The sequence below is a fragment of the Colletotrichum gloeosporioides genome, assembly GCF_011800055.1.
Source record: "Colletotrichum gloeosporioides strain Lc1 chromosome Unknown consensus_66, whole genome shotgun sequence".
NCBI classification, from domain to species: Eukaryota; Fungi; Ascomycota; class Sordariomycetes; order Glomerellales; family Glomerellaceae; genus Colletotrichum; species Colletotrichum gloeosporioides.
The window spans coordinates 1,624,610-1,636,453 of NW_025544711.1; the positions used below are offsets into that span (position 1 = coordinate 1,624,610).

General features: G+C 52.7%; 4 protein-coding genes across 4 annotated transcripts; 2 read left to right on the forward strand and 2 right to left on the reverse strand.

The window, feature by feature from the left end:
* Positions 1 to 1,633: 1,633 nt before the first annotated feature.
* On the forward strand, positions 1,634 to 2,995 carry GCG54_00015078 (uncharacterized protein; the record flags this gene model as incomplete). Its single annotated transcript, XM_045414893.1, has 5 exons — positions 1,634 to 1,738; positions 1,808 to 1,903; positions 1,957 to 2,067; positions 2,121 to 2,524; positions 2,587 to 2,995. The coding sequence occupies 5 exons, from the start codon at positions 1,634 to 1,636 to the stop codon at positions 2,993 to 2,995; spliced, it is 1,125 nt and encodes a 374-aa protein (XP_045261015.1).
* A 757-nt stretch (positions 2,996 to 3,752) lies between these two features.
* Positions 3,753 to 6,290, reverse strand: GCG54_00015079 (Regulatory protein alcR; the record flags this gene model as incomplete). The annotated part of the gene is made up of 1 exon (XM_045414894.1): positions 3,753 to 6,290. The coding sequence occupies one exon, from the start codon at positions 6,288 to 6,290 to the stop codon at positions 3,753 to 3,755; it is 2,538 nt and encodes an 845-aa protein (XP_045261016.1).
* Positions 6,291 to 6,889: 599 nt separating this feature from the next.
* Positions 6,890 to 8,241, reverse strand: GCG54_00015080 (Acyltransferase LovD; the record flags this gene model as incomplete). Its single annotated transcript, XM_045414895.1, has 3 exons — positions 6,890 to 7,314; positions 7,372 to 7,663; positions 7,720 to 8,241. The coding sequence occupies 3 exons, from the start codon at positions 8,239 to 8,241 to the stop codon at positions 6,890 to 6,892; spliced, it is 1,239 nt and encodes a 412-aa protein (XP_045261017.1).
* A 1,098-nt stretch (positions 8,242 to 9,339) lies between these two features.
* Positions 9,340 to 11,364, forward strand: GCG54_00015081 (Baeyer-Villiger monooxygenase; the record flags this gene model as incomplete). Its single annotated transcript, XM_045414896.1, has 5 exons — positions 9,340 to 9,463; positions 9,526 to 9,758; positions 9,831 to 9,971; positions 10,034 to 10,771; positions 10,879 to 11,364. The coding sequence occupies 5 exons, from the start codon at positions 9,340 to 9,342 to the stop codon at positions 11,362 to 11,364; spliced, it is 1,722 nt and encodes a 573-aa protein (XP_045261018.1).
* Between the last annotated feature and the right edge of the window lie 480 nt (positions 11,365 to 11,844).

An 11,844-nucleotide genomic window follows, 5' to 3' on the forward strand; every position in this document is an offset into this window, starting at 1 on the left:
GTTATGTCCAAATGCTCGCGCCACATTTAACGCCGCATTTTGGAACGGGCTGCATCGATTTCAGGGGAAAGCTCGCAAGGGGGACATGAAAGAGGTGCAGCCAAAGAAACAGGGCGGGCGGGCAGAAAAGCTGCAAAACAATTGAAACGGTTGGCAAGGCAAAAGACTGAAAAGGACGATAGGGCAGGCAAAGAGTTGGTCGTTAGTTAGCTTGCCCAGACATGATGGGGAGGTTGAACAATGACGTTCGAGGTCCATCTCCAACCAATGGGCGCACCAGACCCATCGCATGCGTCAAGATTGCTCGTCTGGAACTGAGCATGCTCTTCCATATCAGCCACAAACTCGCAACATTGGACCTTTGCGACAACTGCTCACCGTCCGAATGCGTCCGGATCAGCAGCTTCACCGGCACTCCACAACCCGCAAGCTTCCAGAACGCAGCTCAGCACTACTAACCGCTGCTGAAGAACAAGAAAACATGTCTCATTCGGTAATGTGGGGGCCTCGCTTTGGCCGAAGAAAGAGAGAAGAGAGAGGCAGACAGGACCCTTCTGCTGGGCGCCTTGCAAAGGACCACAGCATTTCCACCCATCACCCTAATCCTAACACGGCGTATTTTGCCCATCCGCCACATTCCCATCCCCGCATGCGTCGAGTGGATATTCCAGCTCTGGGCAACGGACCAAAGTCTTGGGGCAAGCCACGCTTTTCTAAACACAGGGCCAGAATGAAGCAGGGGTCTTGCAGCATTCCCGGCAACAGGGCACAGGGGGGAAGCGGATGGGAACCGGCTCTCCGGGTTCTACGCGGGATCTGCAAGCTCGTATGGCGTGTGCGTCCGCGGCGTGAATGGAACGCCCGTTCGCCATGCGGCAGTTTCTTGATAGACATATGAGGGAGACTCATCAGAGCGGTGGACATATCGTTCCCGCCTCGTAATCGAAGGACCTTTCATTGCGGGATAGCCGAATGGGCATTACTATTGACAGCAATCTCCCCCGTTTCTTCAATGGCACTTCATAACAATTCAATGTTTTGTTTGCACACGCTGTAGTACGACATACATGCAAACGCTGCTGCAGCCCGGAGAATTTGCCCACCTCATTCGGTAAATTGGTGGGGCGCAAAGGCCCAGAAGCGAACCAGGGGGGCAGAAGAGAGAGACAACGAAGAGAGACAAACGCCTTGGAGGGCTAATGCCATCCTGGCGTGGATCATTTCTTGCCAGCCGAGAAACGTTTCGCTTGACGCTTGTACGAACCAAGCCCAACGCCTCCGGGCGGCCGCGCTTTCATCATTTTGCTAATCCCGGGAGTCTGCTGGCACGTCTTGATCTGCGTTCTGTTTAGCCATGTCCGGATGTTGCCATGATCCAGGATGCCATAAGGCCCGGGGCCTTCGCACACCCTCTTCTATGGCAGTTCATCTACTCTTGTGCTCCTTCTTTTGTTGTTTCTTGTCTTGAATTCCAATCCCAAGACTCCGCCCCCTTTTCATCGATACCGATTGACATTCGATTCAACTGAGAACAGCAAGAGCGGACTTGAGGAGGTTTGACATGCATCAATAGTGGTATTAGCCATTTCCCTCCTTGTCGCGCTTCTTCCCCCTCGACCGGGGCATCGACGATATGACGTCTTTTATCGAGTTGATTGGGAAAGCCGACAATCTCCATGATGCGAGGCCTGCAATTAATAATCGAAGTGTGATGCTTGGCATCGTGATATCGTTCTTGGTAGGTCGCGATTGATGTGGGCCTTCAATGTCTGGCGGATCACTGGCGGCTGACATCGTCCTTCCACAGGTCTTCACTTTGCTATGCGCGCTTATGAGATTATTTACTCGCATCTTCATCGTCAAGGCAGCAGGATGGGACGACTTCTTCGTGGTATTGGTAATGGTGAGCTTCACAAACCATGACTGGGCCGCAGCACCTGTTAACCTCTTCATCAGATATCAATATCAATAGGTAGTATCGGTACCTGCGTCGCAACCGACCATGGCTTAGGAGAGCACTTGTTGAAATTCCCCGAACTCCAAATAGACTTGAGTATCTTCCTCAAGGTACACCTCCCATCAACTACCACGTCTTGCTCATTTTTTAATAACATATCCAGATCTTCTACATCTGCAATGGAACCCTTCCAATGTCAACAACGTTCATCAAGATCGCCATCCTCCTTCAATACCTCCGAACTTTTGAAAAGGGTTCCAAGTCCTACACCCTGACCATTGTCATGATCGTCCTCACGTCCATGTGGGGCATCGCATTCATGTTCCTCGCCTGGGTCCCCTGCATCCCGGTCCGCGGGTACTGGGACTGGAGCCAGCCGACGATAGGACGCTGGGGTTTCGGGACACAGGTGGCGGAAGAGCTGATCAAGACATATGAGGCCCACGCGACGAGCAACATGCTCCTCGACTTTATCATCTTCGCCATCCCGCTACCGCTCTACTTCAACAAGGAAGCCAACAAGAGGTCGCGCAAGGGCGTCCTTGGCCTCTTCCTTCTCGGCAGCGTGTAAGTCTCTTTGATACTGATTTATCGTCTACAATCTTCGAAGGCTGACACATCTTCCAAAGCGTCCTCATGCTCTCCGCCTGGCGCCTCGTCGCCCTCGTCCGCTCCCGCGCAGGTACCTACCCCACACTCGACCCAACGTGGTACGCCCCGGTGCCCATGGTCCTCGCCATTCTCGAGATCGATGTCGCCGCGATCTGCGCTTCCCTCCCCGTCTTCTGGCCCGTTCTCAGGAGCGGCATCGGGCAAATATTTGTCACGCACGAAGTTAAGGTCGAGGTTACGACCGAAGAATATCCCCGCGACGACGACCTTGATCTGGAACTGGCGCATTGCCCGGGCACGAGCTTCTCGTACTCACAGCCCTCCCCGACGGCGGACACGGACAAGCTGTTTGAGGTACCAGAGACGAGGATATTTGGGGCGTACATGCAGGGCAAGACTACGACGGAGGTCACCAAAGTTGGGTAAAGGGATGTCTCACTGGGCTCAATAATGACTTGACGAATTGTTTTTTGAGATGGATTTCACGGTATCATGATGTATTATCACCCTTTTCTTCTTGTACAACTGGGGTATCTCTACGTATTATAATTTTTTCAGAAGGGTCTGCGGTCTGCAGATTACACGACGTCAAATTCAAGACTTTCAAACTTGCTCCAAGCTGATAGAGCGTGATTTCGGAGCCCTTCATCGCACTGCAGAACCGGATACGAGTATTTGCTCAAAGAAACTAGACTTGCATGTGAAGGTTATCCGGAACTGGGCGGCCTCGCCTATTTGATTCAGCCTCACTTCCGGATGCGGTAAAACCTGACGACAGCGGAAATAGATCTTCCACTGCGACCCCAACGCAAGACCAACCTCAAAGAAAAACAGGAAGTTTCCGTGTCTATTCCGACGAAATTGTCTTATTCCCTGTAGGGAAAAGGGTCTTCACACGTGGAGGAGTCTTAGATGGGATCTCGGACTCTCGTCGTTCCAAAAGCTGACGACTCTTTGGCAGAAAGGGCACAAAGGACGAAGTCGACGGCAATCTCAAGCTTGCAATGAGACATGCGATGCGTATGATTGGTCAAGTTCTGGTCCGAATATGAAAGTGAGAGGTTTCATTTGGTCAATCGAGAATGCTGGCCCGTTCAGCCCACCCAAATCAACTGTTGCGATGACCTATTATATGCAGAACATTCGCAATAATCAATTAGGATTTCTTGCCCTCCGATTGCGCTCAGAAAACTTCTACCTGACTAATTGTGCTCCGCTCACCAGCACCAACAAAGTCTGTACCCGAGCCAAGACCACGAAGTCTTGATCTTTCAAGCCCGTCACCTAGAATTGCGGCTACTTTGAGAGACAAGCTTGACTTGCGTCCCAAGTACCAAAGCGCCTTGACGCAATCCTCGCAACGTCTCTGCGAGTCTTCAACAGCGATTTCATCTTGTGACTCTCGGGTTGTAGCCTCGTCGAGTAGAGACAACCCCGCCATGGTGAATGATCGCATCAGAACCATTGTCCAAGGCTCTGTTAGCAAAGCGCCCTCTTTCGCGGCATGGTGATACTCCGGCAGCTTTCCTAGGTCGTCATCGCGGGGTGTTGAGGCTTTCGCAAGGTCTGAAACCATGCGGGTACTTGATCTTCGTAGATTGTCGATCATATTTGTCTCGGCTCTTTGTCTTGCGCGGGGTGACATGCTCATGCTCTGTTCATCCATCAAGCTGATTGTGTCGGCTAGTATCATGACTGCTAAGAGCCAGTGGCCTAGCAGACACACATACCAGCTCTGGATCGTCGAGGGAAGCGAATCATGGTACTGGACACAATCCTGGAAGAGGGGACCGTATGTCATGTTCCAGTGTCGGTATACGGAGAGGGCATCCTGGATCGCGCTTTCGACCGCTTCTTCCTTGGCACCTCTCGATGACAAAGTCTGCAGCCGAGTAATCTTCCGGAACAGAAGGACTTTGACCGGCGCCGCATCCCGAAGCTCTCTGGAGACCGCCTGCTCGGGACATGGCCACCTCAAGGGTGCGAGTTTCTGGTGTCGCTTGATGATGAACCGGTCGTTCCAGTCGCTGGTGGACGGCCCTCGCCTTTGCTGCCCAGCTTCGAGTTCGTCCTTCGTCTCATCATTCTCTTTGCTTTCCTCGTCTGATACAGTCACCGGTCTTTCCGTCATAGCTGCGGATAGGGTGTCAAACATGACTGCCAACCAAAATATCAGTTCCATCGTCTTACGTTCCTCAGAATCCGCTCTTTTACAGGGCATCCGCCCCGCAAGCTGCGCTTTTGATGCTGTACGGTCGAATGTATCAACTCGTCGTCGGAGAACGTGAAGTCGTCGAGCCGCCCTCTCCGTATAAATATTGCTTCCGTCCTTTTCAAACACCGTTTTGATTCGTTCTGGCACACTGCCGCCACAAGACGAACCCGTTGAGCCTATATCGAAGTCTTCAAAGGTGAAATCATCTGACTCAGATACGTGCTGTTGTGTTAGTCCAAAGACTATCTCCGCGAACGCAAGCTTGAATGAGTTGATCCCGGAGCAGTCATCAAGATGTCTACGTGCTTGATTCCAGAACGATTGTTGAATCGTTTTGTCAAAGTCTTCCCCTAGACCCGAAAGGCAAAGTCCTGCATCCTCAAAATTTGATGACCTATATCGTGATTGGCTCCTCCAACTGCCCTGGGCCCACTGTGCAGTGAATGCCATGATTGAGAAGTGAAGCGCCCTAGTGGCCTGCCTGTCCTCATATGGACTTAGCGGCTTGATCCCGAGAGAGTCTAGAGACTTGTCAAGATTCAGAACTCTTCGGTAGATCCTGTTTGGGAGATTCGAAACTGACTCTCCCACTTGGAAATTGAGGTTCTCCGTCGATTTCGCAGGCAGCAAATAGGGGCAATTTTGCTCCGTCAGCCAGCATGAAAGTGCTCCCTCCAAGACATCGTGGTAGAGCTTCATGAGGTTTTCAGTCATTAGCCCGTTATTCGTGCGAGCCATCATCTGCTGAGTTGGCGAGAACTCCGACAAGCCGCCTAATGAGAAGTCTGGGTACTTTCTGCCTTGCCATGGCCTCTTCCGTGCTGTCGCTCGGGCTCCTGCCAATGTCTTGGGAGTGAACTCAATTATTGAAGGGTCGTGCACAGAAATATTGTCAGCTCCGTCTAATCCGGGTAGCTCATCTGATAAACAACTTGGCATCGACGTTGCTGAAGAGGCCGGAAATGCCAGTGATAGATCGTCAGCTAGGGAGGCGTTGCTGGCTGTGTCGTTGGTCGGGGATAATGAAAAGTTCTCAGAGCCTGGCCCGAACATGGGTTCGGGGAACAACGGCTGATTCGATTCATAGAAGAGACTTGGGTCATTATAGCCCAATCCTGGGAAGATATCTTGGAAGCCCTCGACTGTTCCTTGGGATGTAGCTGGTACCACGGCATCATGAACGGACTTGACTCGCTTGCGACTTGGCAAGGGACGCTTGTCGGAGACTGATGATTGTCGTCTCTCGCGGATTTGATGCTGCTGCGAGCGAGCCCAGTCGTAAGTGCAACTCTTCCTGGTCTTTTGGCAGTTTGAGCACGGTCCCGTCAAATCTTGCCAATCTTGCGATGACGTTAGTTGGGAGGAGGTAGGTGAGACTTCGAGAAACTTGCCAATGTTCCATTGCATCTCATTCTCGAAACAGAGCTGGAGGTCCTTGACAGCACCGGCATCGCAAGCCCGTTTCCCCTTCCTGCACTGGTCGCAGCTACTATTCTGTCTTCTCATCTCTGCGGGTGGCTTGTTCGCTGGGAAATGTCGTGAATGTTTCGTTCGACGTTGGCATTCGGACGCGAGGGACGTGAGTTGACGCAAGCAAAGTCAGCCCGAAGTGCCCACAGCGTTCCTCCAACGCTCTCCCCGCTGGTTCCCCGTGACCTTTTAAAGCGCCCGGCCATCCGAAACGACGCGCACCCAGGGATGACCATGTCAACCCCGCGTTTGAGCTGCATATGAGAGCGGGGTGCATACGGCTTGTCTCCCCGCCGACCCTGTGCGTCCCCAGATATCGGTAGCTGCAGGCCAGGTTGGCACTGAGTCCAGATTGCTGGGGTCAGCTTGGATGGCAGTGAATCTGTAGCTGAAGCTTATGCCACAGGACCGAGATGTCGGTGAACATGGACTTACGACGTGTATCGGCTGGGAGGAACCAACCACATTGTGCGTGCTCCCAGGTATATCATGGTTTCATTGTGCCTAGACGACGAAAAGGACTTGGCCAGCTCGGACGTGACGTCCAATCATACGTAATTATTCCACCCACGAGACTTCATCGAACAACTCATAGAAGCATACAAACGACTGGATCGGATCAACTTCGTAAAGTCTCAATCCTTCAGAATGCCGAGCCCCTTGTACACACCCATCTCAAGCTGACCCCACAATCCCATGACCGACGCATCACAGAACGGCAAGATTTGAGAGCACACGATGCCAGCAACTCCGTTCTCTCTGTCGCACCACCAGAACAAGTTCGGCAGCCCTGCCCACCATGCGGTCCCGTCAGACCGCCCGGTCGGCCCACCGGTAATCATGAATGTCAGTCCCCACCCTTGCGGCGGGTTTCCGGGGACCGGGTAAATCTCAGGGATGGGGTTCGTGAGCTCCGGCTTCGCGGGCGGGATACCTGACCTGCCAAAGTTGGGGAACTCGGGGATCTGGTTCCTGAACATCTCGTCTACGGTCTGCTTCTTCAAGATCTGCGCTTTGGTGACTGGGCAGGTTCCGTCGTTCAAGAAGACGGTCAGGATGCCTGATGTTGCTTAGCCGCAATTTACATATCGGAGGAATGCTCTAAGAGAAAACTTACGGGCGTATTCTGAAGGCTTTGCAAACAACCCAGCTCCACCACTGTTGAAGGTGTTCGCAATTTCCTCAGCGGACTGGGCAATGAGCGACCGGTGAAGAGGGTGATCTCTAACGGTAATCTTGCCCTCGGGGTTCTTATAATGCATGTATGCAAGCTGCGCCTTCATTGAAGGCGTGGGTATCATGTTGACGTTCTTCAACCCCAGGGGTTGACAAACATTCTTCTGGATGTAGTCATTGAGACTCATGTTTGTCGCACGCTCGAGAGCGATGCCAGCCCAGTCAATACCAATCTGCAGGCAAGTTAGAACCAAACCATTTCAGCGATCAGACAGGTCGGAATTCTTACGCCGTACTCCCAATTCTCACCAGGTTGAAAAACGAGCGGCTGCATCATATCCCGGATGCTACCGGAAAACTCATCGATGCCCGCTGGGTAACTGAAGTCTCGGAGACGGGGGTCAAAGAAGGTGTAGCCGAAGCCAGCAGTGTGCGTTAGAAGCATTCGAAGCGTGATGCCTCTCTTCTTTTCCTCCAGTTTCCCCTCTGAGTTCAACACCTTGATCTCCGCGAGTTCTGGGCACAGCTTCTCGAGATGAGCAGAGTCATCCAGCTTGAGAACCCCCTTCTCGACCAACTGCATGCACGCGATCCCCGCGACCATCTTTGTGCAGGAGGCAATCCAAAATACATTTTCAAGACTCATCTCCTCGCTCGATGAGATCCCGCGCTTTCCTGAAGAGTGGGCGAATTGCTCCGCCCCGCTGCGGTCTACCACCACAACCGTCGTCCCCGGGATGCTGTGAGAGTTGCTGGTGGCATTGTCAACGAGGCTTTTCAGCTCATCAACCGTCTGGGCAGAAAAAGGCATGATTAGGCGGTAGTAGGGCTGAGATTCAATTACAATGATGGCTTGCCGCGTGGTAATGATTCAATGGGATGAACGCTGACGATTCAGCACGTTGTCTCTGCTGAAGAAAAGGACAAGCGGGTGTGTAAACCCGAGGTTACAATGCGGCTTTTCAACCTGCCGCTATCCTTGGCGTGTAACCGCTAGTTCTGGACATGCTCGCATACTGCTGATAGTGGTAGTGCAGGTTCCGCTCAATATGGCAAAATCAACGCACTTCGGTATCCATAGACGAAGGGCAGAAAATCAAAAGAGCCAATCCCACGCTGCGCAGAACCTCGGTCTGCAGCGAGTAAATGCCGAATTGGCAGGCCAGCACACACCATGAAGTCTGCCAAGGATGAAGGGAAAGTTAGTTAGATGTCTCACGGCTTGGGCTGCGTGATTCGTCAACGACAGGGGCCAGCCCTCCACGATGGCGACCCGAAGGTTTTCGTTTTCCCCGCAGACGCTGCAGTAGCAACGGCACATGCGGATCCGCGCCCGAGTGACGGTCGGCTCTCCGCACTTGCATGCGACATCCTTCCCGCACGCCAACCCGGGCACAGCTAGCCTGCGGATCCGCAGCGTAACTGTTCCGCGGCTGACGTTTGTAAGAGGGGTGAAACCCATGACGCGGTCCGGGAGCTTCGAGGGAGCTTGTTGCGCGTGGTTGGTCGCGGAGCCGTCGCTATTGGCTGGACACCCGAGTCTTCATTGCAGCGGATTATCGAATACATGCATGCGCATCCGCAGGGGCTTACATAGGTGCTGTGTTATTGAAATGTCTCCGCGTGGTGATCGATGCAACTGCGGCTCAGGTTTGTTGGCCGCTTCCGCAGGCACTGAAGCTGCGGAGCAATCCTCGAAACTGGGATGAAGCTTTGGGGATGCCAGGTATCATCTGATGTCATGGCAAAGCATCATTTCAAACGAAACCGAACGGTAAATTCGTTACGATGAAGGTGGTTATAAGACAGCTGTCAAGCTCTCGTAGCCTTTCCCCGAATTGCAACATCGTCCATTGTGTGCATTCAAGCGAGACTTCAAGAAACAATTTCCAGAAACAGCATTTCAACTATGGCGGCAGCAAGCGGCAAGAAATTCGCAACGGAGCTGTCAGACTACTCCTCACGGCGTCAGACTACTGGACCGTATGCTGACAACCTCGATGTGGATGTCCTGATTGTTGGTGGAGGATTCGGTAAGTCACCCTCCATGTGTAACCGATTCTGTACGACGGTGGCACGGCTGACAATCTAAAAGGGGGCGTGTTTATGCTGAAGACTCTCCGTGAGATGGGACTGCGGTGTGTCATCTACGAGGCCGGCACCTCATTCGGAGGCACTTGGCGGTGGAACCGGTACCCGGGAGCGCGTGTGGATTCTGAGGTCCCCGAGTACGAGTTCTCTTGGCCCGAGGTCTTTGAGGGTTGGACATGGTCCACCAACTACCCCAACTTCCAGGAGCTGCGGGCTTACTTCGACCACGTCGACAAAGTGAGTTCGTCGTAACTGGCAGTTCCTCTGCCTAATTGGTAGGGATTTCATTACTAAGATGGATGCATGCAGGTCTTGAACCTCTCAAAAGACTGCTCCTTTGAGACAGTCGTAGTGGGCGCTCAATTCCAACCCACCGAAGGCAAGTGGCACGTCAAGACTGCCGACGGCCGCTTGGCAAAGGCCAAGTACTTTATTGTTGCAGCTGGCTTTGTGAGTTAACCTCAATGTCCAACTCCCTTCATCTCGTCAGCTGACGCTCATCCGTCCTGTAGGCATCCAAGCGATACATCCCCAACTGGCCCGGCGTCGAAAAGTTCAAAGGGATCGTCCACCACTCTTCCTTCTGGCCCGAAGAAGATGTAAACGTCCGTGGCAAGCGATGTGCCGTCATTGGTACTGGTGCCTCCGGTGTCCAAATCTCCCAAGAATGGGGGCAACTTGTAGGAGAAGACGGAGAGCTGAAAGTCTTTCAACGAACGCCGAATTTAGCCGTGCCGATGGGCAAGCGCCCCCTTACACCAGCCGAGCAAAACGTCGCTAAGGGTTGGTACCCGCGCCTCTTCCAACTCCGCGAGAAATGTTTCGGCGGGTTCTTCTACGGCATGCATGAGCGCAACACCTTTGACGACTCACCCGAGGAGCGCGAGGCCTTTTATAGGGCTCTCTGGGACCATGGTGGCTTCAGATACTGGCTGGGCAACTACAAGGACATGCTGTTTGACGCGGAGGCGAACAAACAAGCGTACAACTTCTGGTCGAAGAATGTGCGACTCAGGATTGGCGATGCCAGGAAGCGAGATATTCTGGCCCCCACTGTCGACAAGATGCCGCACTTCTTTGGCGTGAAGAGGCCTTGCTTGGAACAGAACTACTATGAGCAGTTCAACAAGCCGAATGTGGACGTCATTGACATTGGAAAGAACGGCATCGCGAGTTTTACCGAGACGGGCATCAAGTTGGAGGATGGATCTCACTACGAGTTTGATGTGGTTGCTATCGCTACCGGCTTTGTGAGCATTACCCCTTTCATGGCACACAGCAGTGGGGATACGCGAATCGGGCTTTGTCCAGACCAGCTCCTTGTTACCGAACTGCCGAAGCTGACTCAAAGATTTAGGACATCACTACTGGCGGCATGACGAACATGGGTCTCAAGAGCATCAACAACACCTACCTCCAAGATGAGTGGAAGGCGGCGGCGAACACGTACCTGGGCACCACAGTCAGCGGGTATCCCAACATGTTCCACATGTACGGCCCTCACGGACCGACTCTCCTCAGCAACGGCCCTTCTACGGTCGAGGTCCAAGGACGGTGGATCGCACACTGCATCCGCAAGATTGAAAGGGAGAATATCAAGTACATCAACCCTACTGCCGAAGCGACTAAGACGTGGAAACAAAGGATCAACGACCTGAGCAATGCGTCTTTGTTCCCGACGACCAGGTCGACGTACATGGGTGGCTCGATGCCTGGCAAAGCATTTGAGCAGGTCAACTTTGCTGGCGGTATTCCTCAATATGCCAAAGAGATCCGCGAGGCGCTGGATGGATGGGCTGGCTTTGACATTGTTAGAGACACGAGAGACAGAAGCCGCATCTGAGTTTTGCATGCCATAGCTTATCAAGCCTTGGTTCGGATCTCTAGCGTCGGATTGAGCATCGGTTTTGACAAGAAATCTATTTGCACATTGAAATGTGCCTGCCTCGCCTGCAATTTGATTGAGCTAAATTGATTGTCAACAGTGATGGTATTTTCCGGTCAAGGTAGTGTCTCCACGTAGGGACACTTTCCATTCTTGTCCCCTCTTCTGCTGTGGCACATTCACCGCTTTCACCCATCAATATTCTTCGGCAACATTTGAATTTTCTCGAAATTCAGCTGACTACGGGGCAGCAGATGTATCGCCAAAGGCACAGAAGACTCAGCAGTAAGGAGATGCATTCAGGCTTTATTCCTGTGAGTTGTTTCGCCGGCATGGTGCGGCCTACATCAGGATGAGTCGCAACCAACAACACGTTTCTTGCCAGAAATCTTAGCCTCGGGATGCTCATACGTGAAAGAAAGTGAGAGATAAGAGGGG